Raw genomic sequence first — 12,868 nt, forward strand, 5'->3', positions numbered from 1 at the left:
TTCCATTGTACAGATATGTCACATATTATTTATTCATTCATCAGTTGATGAACATCCGGATTTTCCCCACTTTTTAGCTTTTATGAATAATACTGCTACGAATATTAGTGTGTAAGTTTTTGTGTGGACATATGTATTCAGTTCTCTTAGGTATATACCTAGGAGCGGAACTGCTGGGTTATACAGTAACTTTATGTTTAACCATTTGAGGAACTGCCAAAATGTTTTCCACGGCAGCTGTACCACATTATATTACTACAAGCAGTGTATAAGGATTCCAATTCCCTGCATCGGGACACTTGTTATCTGTCTTTTGATGATAGTCATCCTAGTGGGTATGAAGGGGTGTCTCACTGTACTTTTGATTTGCATTTCTCTAGTAGCTAATGATGTGTTGAGCATTTGTTAATGTGTTTAGTGGCCATTTGTATACCGTCTTTGGAGAAATGTCTATTCAGATGCTTTTGCCCATTGTCTTTTTATTATAGGGTTTAATAGTTCTTTATATATTCTAGATACAATTATCTTATCACATAGATGATTGCAAAAATTTCTCGCATTCTGTGTATTGTCATTTTGCTTTCCTGATGGTGTCCTCTGAAGCACAGAAGTTTTTAATTTTAATAGATAAAAGGTCCAGTTCATCTATTTTTACTTTTGTTGCTGGTGCTTTTGGTGTCATACCCAGGAAATCATCACCTAATCCAAGATCATAAAGATTTACGCCAAAGTTCTTTTCTTAAGAGTTCTATAGTTTTAGCTCTTAGATTTAGATTTTCAATCCATTTTGAGTAAATATTTTGTATATGATGTGAAGTAGCAGTCCAACTTCATTCTTTGGCATATGGTTATCCAGGTGTCCCAGCACTGTTTGTTGAAAAGACTCTTCTTCCCCCATTGAATTGTCTTAGCACCCTTGTCGAACATGAATTTACCACAAGTGAGAGGGTTTATTTCTGGACTATTATTTCTATTCCATTGATCTATATGCCAGTATCACACTGTCTTAATTACTGTAGCTTTGTAGTCAATTTTGAAATCAAGAAGTGTGGGTCATCCAACTTTGCTCTTCCTTTTAAAGATTATTTTGGATATCCTGGGTCTCTTGAATTTCCATATGAAGTCTAGGATCAGTTTGTCAATTTCTGCAAAGAAATCAGTTGGGATATTAATAGAGTTTGTGTTGAATCCATAGATCAACTTGGAAAGTATTACTATTTTTTTTTTTTTTGGCCACACCACGAGGCATGCATGATCTTCCCCAACCAGTGTTCGAACCCCTGCCCCCTGCAGTAGAAGGGTGGAGTCTTAACCACTGGACCATCAGGTAAGTCCCAGAAAATATTACTGTCTTAACAATCTTAAGACTTTCAATTCATGAATATGGAAAGTCTTTCCATTTATTCAGGTCTTCTTTAATTTTATTCAACAATGTTTTATAGTCTTCAGAGTATCAGTTTTGCGCTTTTGCTAAATTTATTCCTGATGATTTAATTTTTTGATTGTTTTCTTAATTTTATTTAGAAAATATTACTAAAAGTAATTTTCTCTGTTTATTTTTACTTTTTTAAGGTTGGCTACTAGAAAATTTAAAATTATACAGGTAGCTCACATTATATTTCTTATGGACAGTGCTGTTCTAGAATAAAGAGGCTGAGATTAGAGGGAAAAAGGAACATAAAACAATGGAATATATCAAAAGTATGCATGCCGTGATGGCTCTGGAGCTACATTTGTGAAACCTAGTGTAGAATTTTCACCTATTATGGAAATCACAAGTGTTGAAGAGCTTCTGATTGCACTCAGAGATAACAGGTGTACTTGTCCCTACTCTGCACAGAGGGGATTTAATCAGATAGAGTCTGCAGAGTTTTCTGTGACTTCTCAGCCCTTGGGCCTATAAGGGTAGTAAAGTGACATTACCATTGCCTGAGCCCAGGCATGAGAAAACAGGGAAAGGGTGAGAAAAGACAGCTCATGCTGACCGCCTCAAATCCTTTCATATGGTATCCAGGAAAGGGAGTAACAGAGCTTTGCCGTTGACCCTGGTCTGAAGCTGACCCCTCTCTCACCACTTCTGCTCCTCTCATTGGCACTCCCTTGGGAAAATCTTCCTTGATCCTTCAGGATTGCTATAGATGCCCCTTCTTGCTGTGCCCTTGGTGTTTTCTGTAACATTTATTACACAGATTTGAAGTTGCCTGTTTACTTTTCCTTCTTCCCTGTAGACTGTGAGTTTCTCAAGCAGAGACAATACCTCGTTAACCACCTACAGTGAAGTGATAGGAATGATAAATATTGAGTGAGGGAATGATTTCATGAGTATTATGTTCCTTCTTTCTTTAGAAGAGAGTAATGCCACAGCATTACATTAAAAAAAGAAAGATGCTTTGTAAGTGTATTTTGGTTCACTGGGTAGAAGTTAAATTTCTTGTTAGAAAACTGATGTGAAAACTAATGTGAGTTCTAGTTCTGGCTTTGTTACTTACTAGCTGTGTGACCTTGAAGAAGTCACTTATCTTCTCTGGACTTGATCCCTCATCTGTAAGTTGAGAGGTTGAACTATTGAGTTTTAAGATCCTTTCCAGCCCTAATATTCTGTGAGATGCTGAAGACAGGGCAAATCTGGCTTTCAATTGTTGGCTTCCTTCCAGACAAGCAATTCAACAGAACAGCTGAGATTCCCAACATTTTGCAGGGGCCTCTGCCTTCTCCCCCTTCTCCATGTCTTAGCAAATATGAATAGCCAAGGGCCTCACTGAGGGTGGTTTTTTTACAGAATCCAATTTCAGTCCATTTAGAGGGGGACTTTTCATGCTGACTTGGTAATTTGAACTCTGTCATGACTGATGGACTGAATGCATTTTCCCTGCCTGTGTTACCCGCTCTGGGCTGGTGGGAAGAGAAAGTGCAGGCATTGGGAGTGGGAAGCAGGGGCACTTTAATCTAAGCAGCTGCAGATCAGCTGTTTTGGCCTTGCAGCCAGTTTTGTCTTTCCTGCTCTGAGGCACAGGATGTGGATACCATGGCATTGGAAGGAGAGTGGGCGATGGCTATCCTCTTCCCTGACAATTGCCTTCTCCTTGCAGCGCAGAAGCCGCTAGCCTGTGGGAGCAACTGCAGCAAGAGAACTGTGTTGATCTTTGGGTGTGACTAGGAAACACCTGGTTCTGCAAACCATCAGAATTATTCCAACCGATTGCTGTGGAGTCTGATATATGCTTGCAGACGGCACGCGATGGAGTATGGGGCTTCCTCTGCTCCCCTAACCCCCAAGTATCTATACTTGTTCTATTTGATCAGAGAGTAAGCCAGGGGCCTGCTGGAAGTTCACTTTCTTCTAGAGTGCAGTGTAGGGAAATACAGAAGATAAACATACAGGTATTAGTAGCCACACTATAAATGAGGAAACTGAGGCTGAGCAGGGTGGGAGGAAGAAATGAATGTTTATCCCATGCTTACTCTGTGCCAAGTACTGAGCTAGGAGACAGGTACTTCTTAATCCTCCCAACAGCCTTTTAAGAAATATGACATTATGCCATGTATAGGTGGGGAAAATGAGGATCAGAAAAGTCAAGCAACTGCCCCAAGGTCACACAGCTAGTAGACATCAAAGCTGGTATTCAAACAAAGCTCCATCTGTCCACGCCGAAAGATCCCAGGATTTGAAATAGTGGAGCTGGGTGTTCTGACTGCCTGCTGGTCTACCTCAGCAGTGGCTCCTTAACCTGGCTGGTCAGCGGAAACTTTCAGGACGTTAAAAAACTATAGTAGCTTGAGCATCATCCCCATGATTCAATGGATCTAAGGCACAGCCTGAGATTATGTATTTTTAAAAAGCTGCTTCAAGTGATTCTGATGTTTTGGAAAAAGCACAGCACTGGAGCACATAGCTTCTCTTCTTTTTTTTTTTTTTAGGTGGTTTTTGTTTTAGAACGTGGTCACTGATTCTTTGACACACCTCTAACTGAGAGATGGGGTCTATATCCCCTCTCTTTGAATCTGGTTGGGCTTGTGACTATATGACAGAAGTGATTTTTTAGATGTTGGGGGTAGGAGTTCCGTAATTTATTTATTTATTTTTGCTGTGTTGTGTCTTCGTTTCTGTGCGAGGGCTTTCTCTAGTTGTGGCAAGCGGGGGCCACTCTTCATCGCGGTGCGCGGGCCTCTCACTATCGCGGCCTCTCTTGTTGCGGAGCGCAGGCTCCAGATGCGCAGTCTCAGTAGTTGTGGCTCACGGGCCCAGTTGCTCCGCGGCATGTGGGATCCTCCCAGACCAGGGCTCGAACCCGCGTCCCCTGCATTAGCAGGCAGACTCTCAACTGCTGCGCCACCAGGGAAGCCCCATAGCTTCTCTTCTAACCCAAGTCTCCTAGGATTTCTTCAGTCCTCAGAAACCAAGATCCAGTGAGCCCTGCATTTACTTCAAGTAACATTTGCCACCGGATCCATCATTCATTCCAGGTTCAATGCTCAACGTTTATTGGCCACTTAGTATGTGCCAGGCATTGTACTAGGCATTCTAGCTGCAAAGATGAATAAACCACAGTGTCTGCCCTGAGGAACATCCGGATAGTGGACCAGACGAATAGGAATAGGAAGTTCTGATTCCTATTTGTAGCAGATGCCAGGCAGAGGTAGACTCATGTTGTTTGGAATGCAGACTAAGGAATCAAGGAAGGCTTTCAAGCAGTGATGACTTGAACAAGTCCTATAGGAGTTAGCATGGCAAAGAGTGGACTGGAGGGGTGAGGCATAGCCAACTGGGCAGAGGGAACAGCATGGAAAGGCCCAGAGACCCCAGAACAATGGGTTCGGGGAATCACAAGAAGCTAGGCAGCAGTAGAATGTAGGGAACCTTGGGAAGAGGACCAGGAGGTGTCAGTGGGAGAAATCACATGAAAGACCTTGTGTGTTATGCTGAGTTTGGCCTTTATTCTAAAAGTGATGAGCAGCCACTAAAGATTTCTAAGCTGTGGAGTGACATAATCAGATTGTGTTTTAGAAGGGCCACTCCGCTAGAAACGAAAAGGTGAACCGTAGGCAGAAGAAGCTGGCAACAGAGGAACAAATGAATTGCAGAATTAAGAATTTATGTATGTCAAAAAGCACCATAAACAAAATTTGAAAACAAAGCACTTGGAAAGCATACTTGGCAGTGTTTCTTGCCCAAAATCATACTCTTAATAAAATTACATATTGATAATAAACATACCAATATCAAATAAATAGAAAAATCACAAAGAAGGAGGTACAAATGGTCAATAAGCATATGAAGATGCTCTTCACTAATAAGGAATTGTGAGTTCATATAACATTGGTATACTATTATTTTCCTCTCAAATTGGTAAAGATTTGGTAAGTGATAATACCCACCTGTAGTGAGGGTGCAGGGAACAGGGCACTCTCAAGCCTGCAAGTAGAAGAGTGCTTTGGTACAAACTCTCCAGAGGGCAGTTGGTAAAATATATCAAAATTCTTAAAGATAGCCAAACGACATCCTTCTCAGATTTTATCCTCAGGAAATAGTCCTAGATATGTGCAAAATTTAGCTGCAAGAATGTCTGTTGCAATATTATTTACAATAAAGATTGGGAACGCATGAGATAATCACTATTGGAAGTTTGGTTACCAAATGAGGGTCCACCCACATAATGAGGACGCTGTTGAAACAGTTTGCGAGACCAGCAAAAAATGGTACGTTCGTGTTGTAGTGGGTGAAGTAGCACAAGGTGCAGAAAGTGTGTCCCATGTGCTACCATTTGTGACAAAATCGATACATACATTTGAAAATGCGTAACTGTCTCTGAAAGGACAAGGAGAGACAAGGAGAGAAACTAGAGGCTGGCAGACAGGGCAGGAAAGAGAGTTACTTCTGACTCCAGATCTTTCTGTAATTCTTGAATTTTGTACCTGTGTATGCATTACATATTCTACAATATAAATACACATTTTGAAAAGTGAGTTATTAAAGAGTATGTACAGTATGATCCAATCTTTGTTTAAAAAAATGCATGTGCATGTGTACATTTATACCAAAAACAACCAAAAGATACATCCATGAGGATAACAATATCTGTCTCCGGTAGTAGGATTATGGGGCGGAATTTATCTTTTTTTCCCCCTAATATTTCTACAATACACATGTGAGGCTTTCATAATAATTACAATAAAAGTATAATATTTTTTCCCCAAAGAGTCTATCACAAAAGTCCAAGCGGGAGATGGCAAAGCAGGTCAGATCCAGGATGAGCGCTCCAAGTATAGCTCAGCAGTGATATCTGCAAACAAAACGTATAATTAAATACCAGTCCCTGTTTGGGTGAGGGACGAGGAGAAGGAAGCTGATGGTTTGTTAAGGGGAACAGAGCTGATGTTGCCTACCGGCTCTCTGAAGTCTCTGGACAAACGCACAGGAAGTTCAGTCCCACCATCTCAAACAAGTCCCAGGCAGCTTTTCTCTTTGGGATCATTTAACTTTGGGTCACAGTGAATGGAGTTCCCAGCACGCGTACCTACGTTACCAGACAAGCAGAAGACCTGGTCGCTTGTTCTATGAGGTCCCATGAGGTTGTCCTCACCTAGTTCTGGTTTTCAACTGTTTTCTTTGGAAGGATGGCAGCAATCTTATCATCCCCATCCGTCCAGCTCTGCCCCAACTCACTCGGTGAGGCAAGACCCCTCTCCTGTTCCACGTTGCGAATAGTTACTCTGAGTCCTTCTTCATGGCACGAAGACCAAAGGAAGACCCTGCCCGTTTGAGCTGGTTCTGCACACCACCTCTGACCTCATCTTCATCCTTCAGATCCTAACAAGCAGTCTGCCAGCTCACAAACTTTCTGGGCTGGAGCCTCAGGAAGAGGGGAGTTCTGCACGTTTGCCTGTACTATGCGTGCTGCGGGGTGGATTTGAGTTGGGGTCATGTGAAATCATTTTGGGGGAAGAGGGCCGAGAGGAGGACATGGTAGGGGTGGGGGAGGATGTGGCAGCATTATCAGCGTTTTTCCCTTCTCTAGAGGGTGAGCTATAGGCAGCCAACTGGGGGCCCCTGGATATTTCTAGCACCTTCTTGCAGCCCCCGTTGGAAGCCTTTGAGGAGCTATGTGAATATAAACTGTGCTGCCGGCTTCTGGGCCCCTCAGAAGTGATTGGATCCTGCAGTGTTGGAGCCTCTGATTAAACAAATAAGCCAGAATTAACTTTGTGTTTCCTTTCAATCTCTACCTGTAAATGTGACTCTTCCCCAAAGCTGGGGATGGGGTGAGGAATGCTAGGTGGATTGTTTGGATATGTGCTGGCCCGTCAGCAAGGAGAATAAACAATACACAGAAATAACTGCTGGGTCTCAGCTGCCTTTTCCGCCACTAGGGAGTCAAGTGTTAGGGACAATTTTTCACCTTGGGCTAAATATGAAAGGCAGCCCACGTACCATCATTGACGTAGTCAAGGTTTGTCACACATACTGTCCTGCTTTTGAATGGTTGTAACTACCCAATATTATACTTTTTAGGGCAGCAACTAACTACAGGGTAGTTAACAGCTGAAGCTCTGGAGTCAGACAGACTCGGTTCAAATCCTAGCTATGCCACTTAAGGCCATGCAACATTGGGCTAGTTTTCTCTTTTTCAGTTTTCTTATCCATCAGATGGGAATAGTAGGGTAATTGCACAAAAGAAATGAGATTATACATGTAAAGATCTGAGGATAGTGCATTTAATAAATGCTCACTATTAATATTATTGCATCTGTATATATTTTAATTTGTACAATATTATCTCACGGATCACACAAAAAATACATGAAAGTGCTTTGAAATTTTTAAAGCATCATATAAATTAAAGGTATCATTGGTAATAATCTCCTATGACTATTTCTCAACTCTTCCAACTCCTTGAAGACTGGGACTACATCCTACGTCCCAGGGCAAACTGCACAATGACAGGCAAACAAGAAGCCCTCAGTAAGCGTCTCTGATTTGACTGAAGCAACATGGCATCGCAAAAAGGGCATCGGTATCGGGAGACTAGGCTGGGATAAAATTAGTTTAAGGCAGGAGAGCCAGTCTGCAGTCATCATTTAGTCATTCAACAAATATTTGTTGAACACATTCTATGTGCTAGATATTGAGTCCAGGTAATTTCATCAAAAGAGAGGCTACAGGTTCCCGCATAGCCAAATCCCTGGGCAGTCTCCACAATGCCAGCCTACTCTAAAAGCACAAAGGCGCAGCCAGCATTGTACACCCCTGCGCAAATGGCCCATTGTTTTGGGGGAAGCCCCATCCTACCTGGCTGCAAGCAGCTCTGATCGAGGGTTGCGGGAGGGAGTAAAAGTGAGGGAGTGGGCCGCTTTCAACAGAAATGACAGGAACTGCTGCCTGTTAATTTATTTTTATTTACACTTCATTCGTCCGCAGTTCAGTCTCCCAGTCTATACAATGCTCTTTCCCCTAGATATCATCTCTCCCTCTCCCTGTCCCTATGTGGTCAGCCCCTGGCCCACTCTACCCTGCCCTTCTGCTGTCACAGCTGCCTGCTGGCTGGGAGTCTGGGAGAATGGTATGTGTGGTCACCAGAGGGCACTGAGAGTGGGCTTCGATGGCATGTGAATCCTGGCAGAGTCTCAGATCCCCAAGTGGGAGAGGAGAAAGCACACACCAGGACAACGAGCGAGGGAGGGAGGCAGGGCCTGAGGTTTTGGGGGTGGGGAGCGGGTCTGTGTGCAGGAATCCAGTGCACAGACTCTCAGACTCTGTTGGCTTAACCAACGCTTCTGGTGTCTGTCTCATCCCTGGATTTGTCACAGTTGCCTTGAGATGCTGCAGTCTGTCAGGCAGCTGTGGAGGGGTCCAGCCCGTGGGCTCCGTGCCCGACGCCTTTGGGATGGTGCACCTGCCAGGCTCTGCCTCTGCCGGAAGCACTGGCCCAAGTCAAAGCTGCAATGGCATTCCCAACCTGTGACAGTCCTCTCTGGCTGTTCCCGCTGAAGTTAGGTCCCTCTCAGCGGCTGCCCTACCGGAAAGAGGATGTCCCTTGTCAGGGCAACCCACCAGATTCCAAATCTGCACGTCTCCTTCTTTTCACACTGGGGGTAGACAAAGAGTTGAGGGGCAATAGGAGGAGGAAGTGGGGAGAAAGGAACAGAACCCTGGGAAGGGCTCTCCACCAGCAGGTGCCTGGATGTCCCGGGTTAGGCTCGGCTCTAGAAAGGTGTTCCGGTTACATGGCTTCCTTCTCTCTCTGGGAGCATCTGCTGAGCTTCATCTCCGTCAGCTGGATATATCGAATCACGTTGGTGTCTGTGAGGAGAGAAACACACCTTAGGGAACAGCTGGTGAGGGGAACTCTTGGGTCTGTGGAGAATCAGACCAAAGCTGTATCTGCAGACCATGGACAAGCCAGACGCACCCAGCCAAGGTCCAGTGTGGCTGAAGGGCAACCAGGATGTGGTTCCTCTCTCTGACTGCTCCGCGTCTCCACGTGGACAGGTCCCTGTGACCCAGAGGACAGATGGCAAGGAGAGGAGAGACAGGGGAATTTCTCCCCTTATGTCTATGGAGCAGCAAACCCCAGTGGTCCTGAGTCAGCACAGTTAGTTGGAGTTTAACCTCAGGCAACTTAGAAGTTTCTCTGAGCCTCCTGTCTCGTCTGCAAGAAACAACCTCCGTTTTTGAGTGCCTACTTTATGCCATGTTTTTAACCTTCATCGTCTCACTGAACCCTCATTATAATCCTGTAAGGTATGTTTCATCATCCTCACTGTGACCAAAGTTAAAACTGGGCCCCGGAGAGATTAAGTCAGATGCCCAAGGAGACACACATAGTTGCTGCATCTGAATCCAAAGGCTGCCTCTCCCAGGGATCATAATATCTTCCTCATAAAATTGCTATGAGGACCAAAGTAGATATGTCTAAAAGGGCTTAATCCAAATGATCAATAAATATTAGTTGATTGTAATGTTTTTTTTAAAAAAATAATTTTATTTATTTTTGGCTGTGTTGGGTCTTCGTTGCTGCAGGCAGGCTTTCTGTAGCTGTGGCGAGCGGGGGCTACTCTTCGTTGCGGTGCGCGGGCTTCTCATTGCGGTGGCTTCTCTTGTTGGGAGCATGGGCTGTAGGCGCGCGGGCTTCAGTAGTTGTGGCACGTGGGCTCAGTAGTTGTGGCTCGCGGGCTCTAGAGCGCAGGGTCAGTAGTTGTGGCTCACGGGCTTAGTTGCTCCACGGCATGTGGGATCTTCCTGGACCAGGGCTCGAACCCGTGTCTCCTGCATTGGCAGGCGGATTCTTAACCACTGCACCACCAGGGAAGCCCCTGTAATGTTTTTCAGTTGGAGAGTTTAGAAGAAATTTGCTTCATTGTCTTATCTCGTTCTTACTAGTAAGGTTAGGCAACCACCTCACCACAAACTGGGGAATTTCCCCCCAGTTCCAGCCCTTAAATTAGTGAGTGTTCTAAACATAGAACAACTATTTAGCCCTGCACACACCAAAATATGAATTAGGCTGCCTGAGATGTTTACTTCCACAAGCACAAATGAATGCTGTATAATATTCCAGAATGCCTGGCAGGGCACCCAGAACAGTACTGGCAGATAGCAGGTGCTCAAGAAAACTCTGTTGAATGAGTCCCATTCTTGGTCCTCAAGTGGCTTATAGTAGAGCTGGGGGAACACGATTTATATACAGAAAACAAATCAACAACACATAAAAATAAAGATATTAGTGTTCTTTAAAAAAATAAAGAAAAAAGCATATTGGGTATTTGCAAATTCATCCTAGCAAGACTCCTTGGAAGGAGAATTGCATTAAAAAGAAATCATCCATATGAACAACCACGGCAACAGCAAGTCAAAGTCATGGTTTAAATGATACCTTCTCAAGTGTTCCCTGGTGGCGCAGTGGTTGCGAATCCGCCTGCCGGTGCAGGGGACACGGGTTTGATCCCTAGTCCGGGAAGATCCCACACGCCGCGGAGCAACTAAGCCCGTGCGCCACAACTACGGAGCCTGCGCTCCAGAGCCCGCGAGCCACAACTACGGAGCCTGTGAGCAGCAACTACTGAAGCCTGTGCGCCTAGAGCCCGTGCTCCACAACAAGAGAAGGCACCACAATGAGAAGCCTGCACACCGCGACGAAGAGTAGCCCCCGTTCACCACAACTAGAGAAAGCCCCTGCGCAGCAACAAAGACCCAACTCAGCCAAAAATAAATAAATAAATTTATTAAAAAATAAATAAATAAATGATACCTCCTCAGAGAGGGTGTTCCTGACCACCTGGTCTGAAATAGCACCCCCTTTAATCTTGATCCTCTGACTCTGCTTTACTTCCTTCATAGCACTTACTACTACTAAATATTACGTTATCCATTTGTCTGTTTACTGTCCATCTCCTTCCATTATAACATAAAGTCCTTGAAGGTAGCAACTTTTTTTTGTTCCCTGCTATTTACCCAGCACCTAGAAGAGTTCCTGGCCCATTGTACCTGCTCAATATATACCTGTGGCATGAATGAATGGCGGGGCTAGTGGATGTGATTTAAGCAAATGGTACAGATGACACCTGCTCTAAGGACTAGGATCTGACTGAAGGAGTTGGAGCATGCTTCCTGGAGGATGTTGGGCTTAGCCCCCAGATTATCCATTTGTATTCTGTCTCATCAACCAGAATGTGAGCTCCTCACAAGTGGGGACCGCGTCTTCTCATCTCCATCCTTGGCACCCAGCACAAATCTTGGCACATAGTAAGAATACAATATGTACCCGTTGAATAAGTAAAGAGGGCTGGATTCTCGGTTGGAGAAATGAAGAATTCCATATTCTATTTGAAAAGAAGAGATGCCCAAGCTCCCTGGAACTCAGACCCCAGGCAAAGGCATGGACTATGTGTTCTCCTTGTTCCAGGACCTAGCACACACCTGACCCTTCATTTGCCATTTCCCTCCCTGCCTGGCCCTGCCAGCCAGGAACTCTGACCACGGCAATGAGACGGCCTGGGAGCTGCCCCAGGGGGCTGGTGGTAAGGAAAGAGCAGTTGCTGCCTTACCTGTTGGCTGTCGGGTCCTTGCTTCTTTCAGGTAGTAGAGTGCTTTGTCGTAGTCTCCAAGGTGGTAGAAGGCCACGCCGGACCGGTAAAGGGCCTTGAAATTCTCCCCTTCTTTCTTCAGGACTTTGAGGCAGTACTCTTTGACTCGTTCATAGTTCACCAGCTCAGCCTGGAGCAGGCAGGCTACAGAGGAAGGGAGAAAGAAGGGATGGTGTCATCACCACAACAGCAGCAGGCTCTGAATGTCTCCCTTTGGTTTTTCCTCTCTGACTGGAGAAGGTTTACGAGTGCTGGGGCTTTACGGTGGGGTTTATGCCGTGGAGTTTGTCATCAAATAATCCAGGGTTCTAGGATCCAGTTTCATCTTCAACAAGCTCTGTGACCTTGCGCAAGTTACCTGACCTTGTAATATGGATTGAATTGTGCCCCCCGCCCCCCTCGCTGAGTCCTAACCCCCAGTGCTTTAGAATGTGACCTTCTTTGGAAATAGGGTCTTTACAAAGGTAATCAAGTTAAAAAGAGGTCATTAGAGTGGGTTCTAATCCAATCTTACCAGTGTCCTTATAAAAAGGGTACAATAGACTGAATGTTTGTGTCCCCCCAAACATTCACATGTTGAAAACTAATTCCCAGAGTGACGGTATTTGGAGGTGAGGTCTTTGGGAGGTGACTAGGTATTGAGGGTGGGGCCCTTATGACTGGGATTCGTGCTCTTATAAAAGAGACCCCAGAGAGCTCCCTCACCCCTTCTGCTATGTGAGGACACAGTGAGACAACAGCCATCTATGAACCAGGAAGTGGGCCCTCACCAGACACTGAATCTGCG

The 12,868-nt window shown here is 44.8% G+C and overlaps 1 protein-coding gene across 2 annotated transcripts in view; it reads right to left on the reverse strand.

Annotated features, from left to right (window-relative positions):
• Positions 1 to 646: 646 nt before the first annotated feature.
• Positions 647 to 12,868, reverse strand: part of TTC9 (tetratricopeptide repeat domain 9) — a 39,016-nt gene continuing 26,794 nt past the window's right edge. The window contains exons 2-3 of one of the 2 annotated variants that reach the window (XM_060140104.1): positions 12,043 to 12,225; positions 647 to 1,145 (exon numbers count right to left, since the gene is read on the reverse strand). In XM_060140104.1, coding sequence (XP_059996087.1) covers positions 1,054 to 1,145; positions 12,043 to 12,225 — 275 coding nt within the window. In that variant the 3' untranslated portion in view covers positions 647 to 1,053. Of the gene's footprint in view, positions 1,146 to 7,706; positions 9,299 to 12,042; positions 12,226 to 12,868 lie in introns of those variants that run through there. The other variant, XM_060140110.1, reaches the window with a different exon arrangement.

The sequence above is a fragment of the Lagenorhynchus albirostris genome, chromosome 1 (genome assembly GCF_949774975.1).
Source record: "Lagenorhynchus albirostris chromosome 1, mLagAlb1.1, whole genome shotgun sequence".
NCBI classification, from domain to species: Eukaryota; Metazoa; Chordata; class Mammalia; order Artiodactyla; family Delphinidae; genus Lagenorhynchus; species Lagenorhynchus albirostris.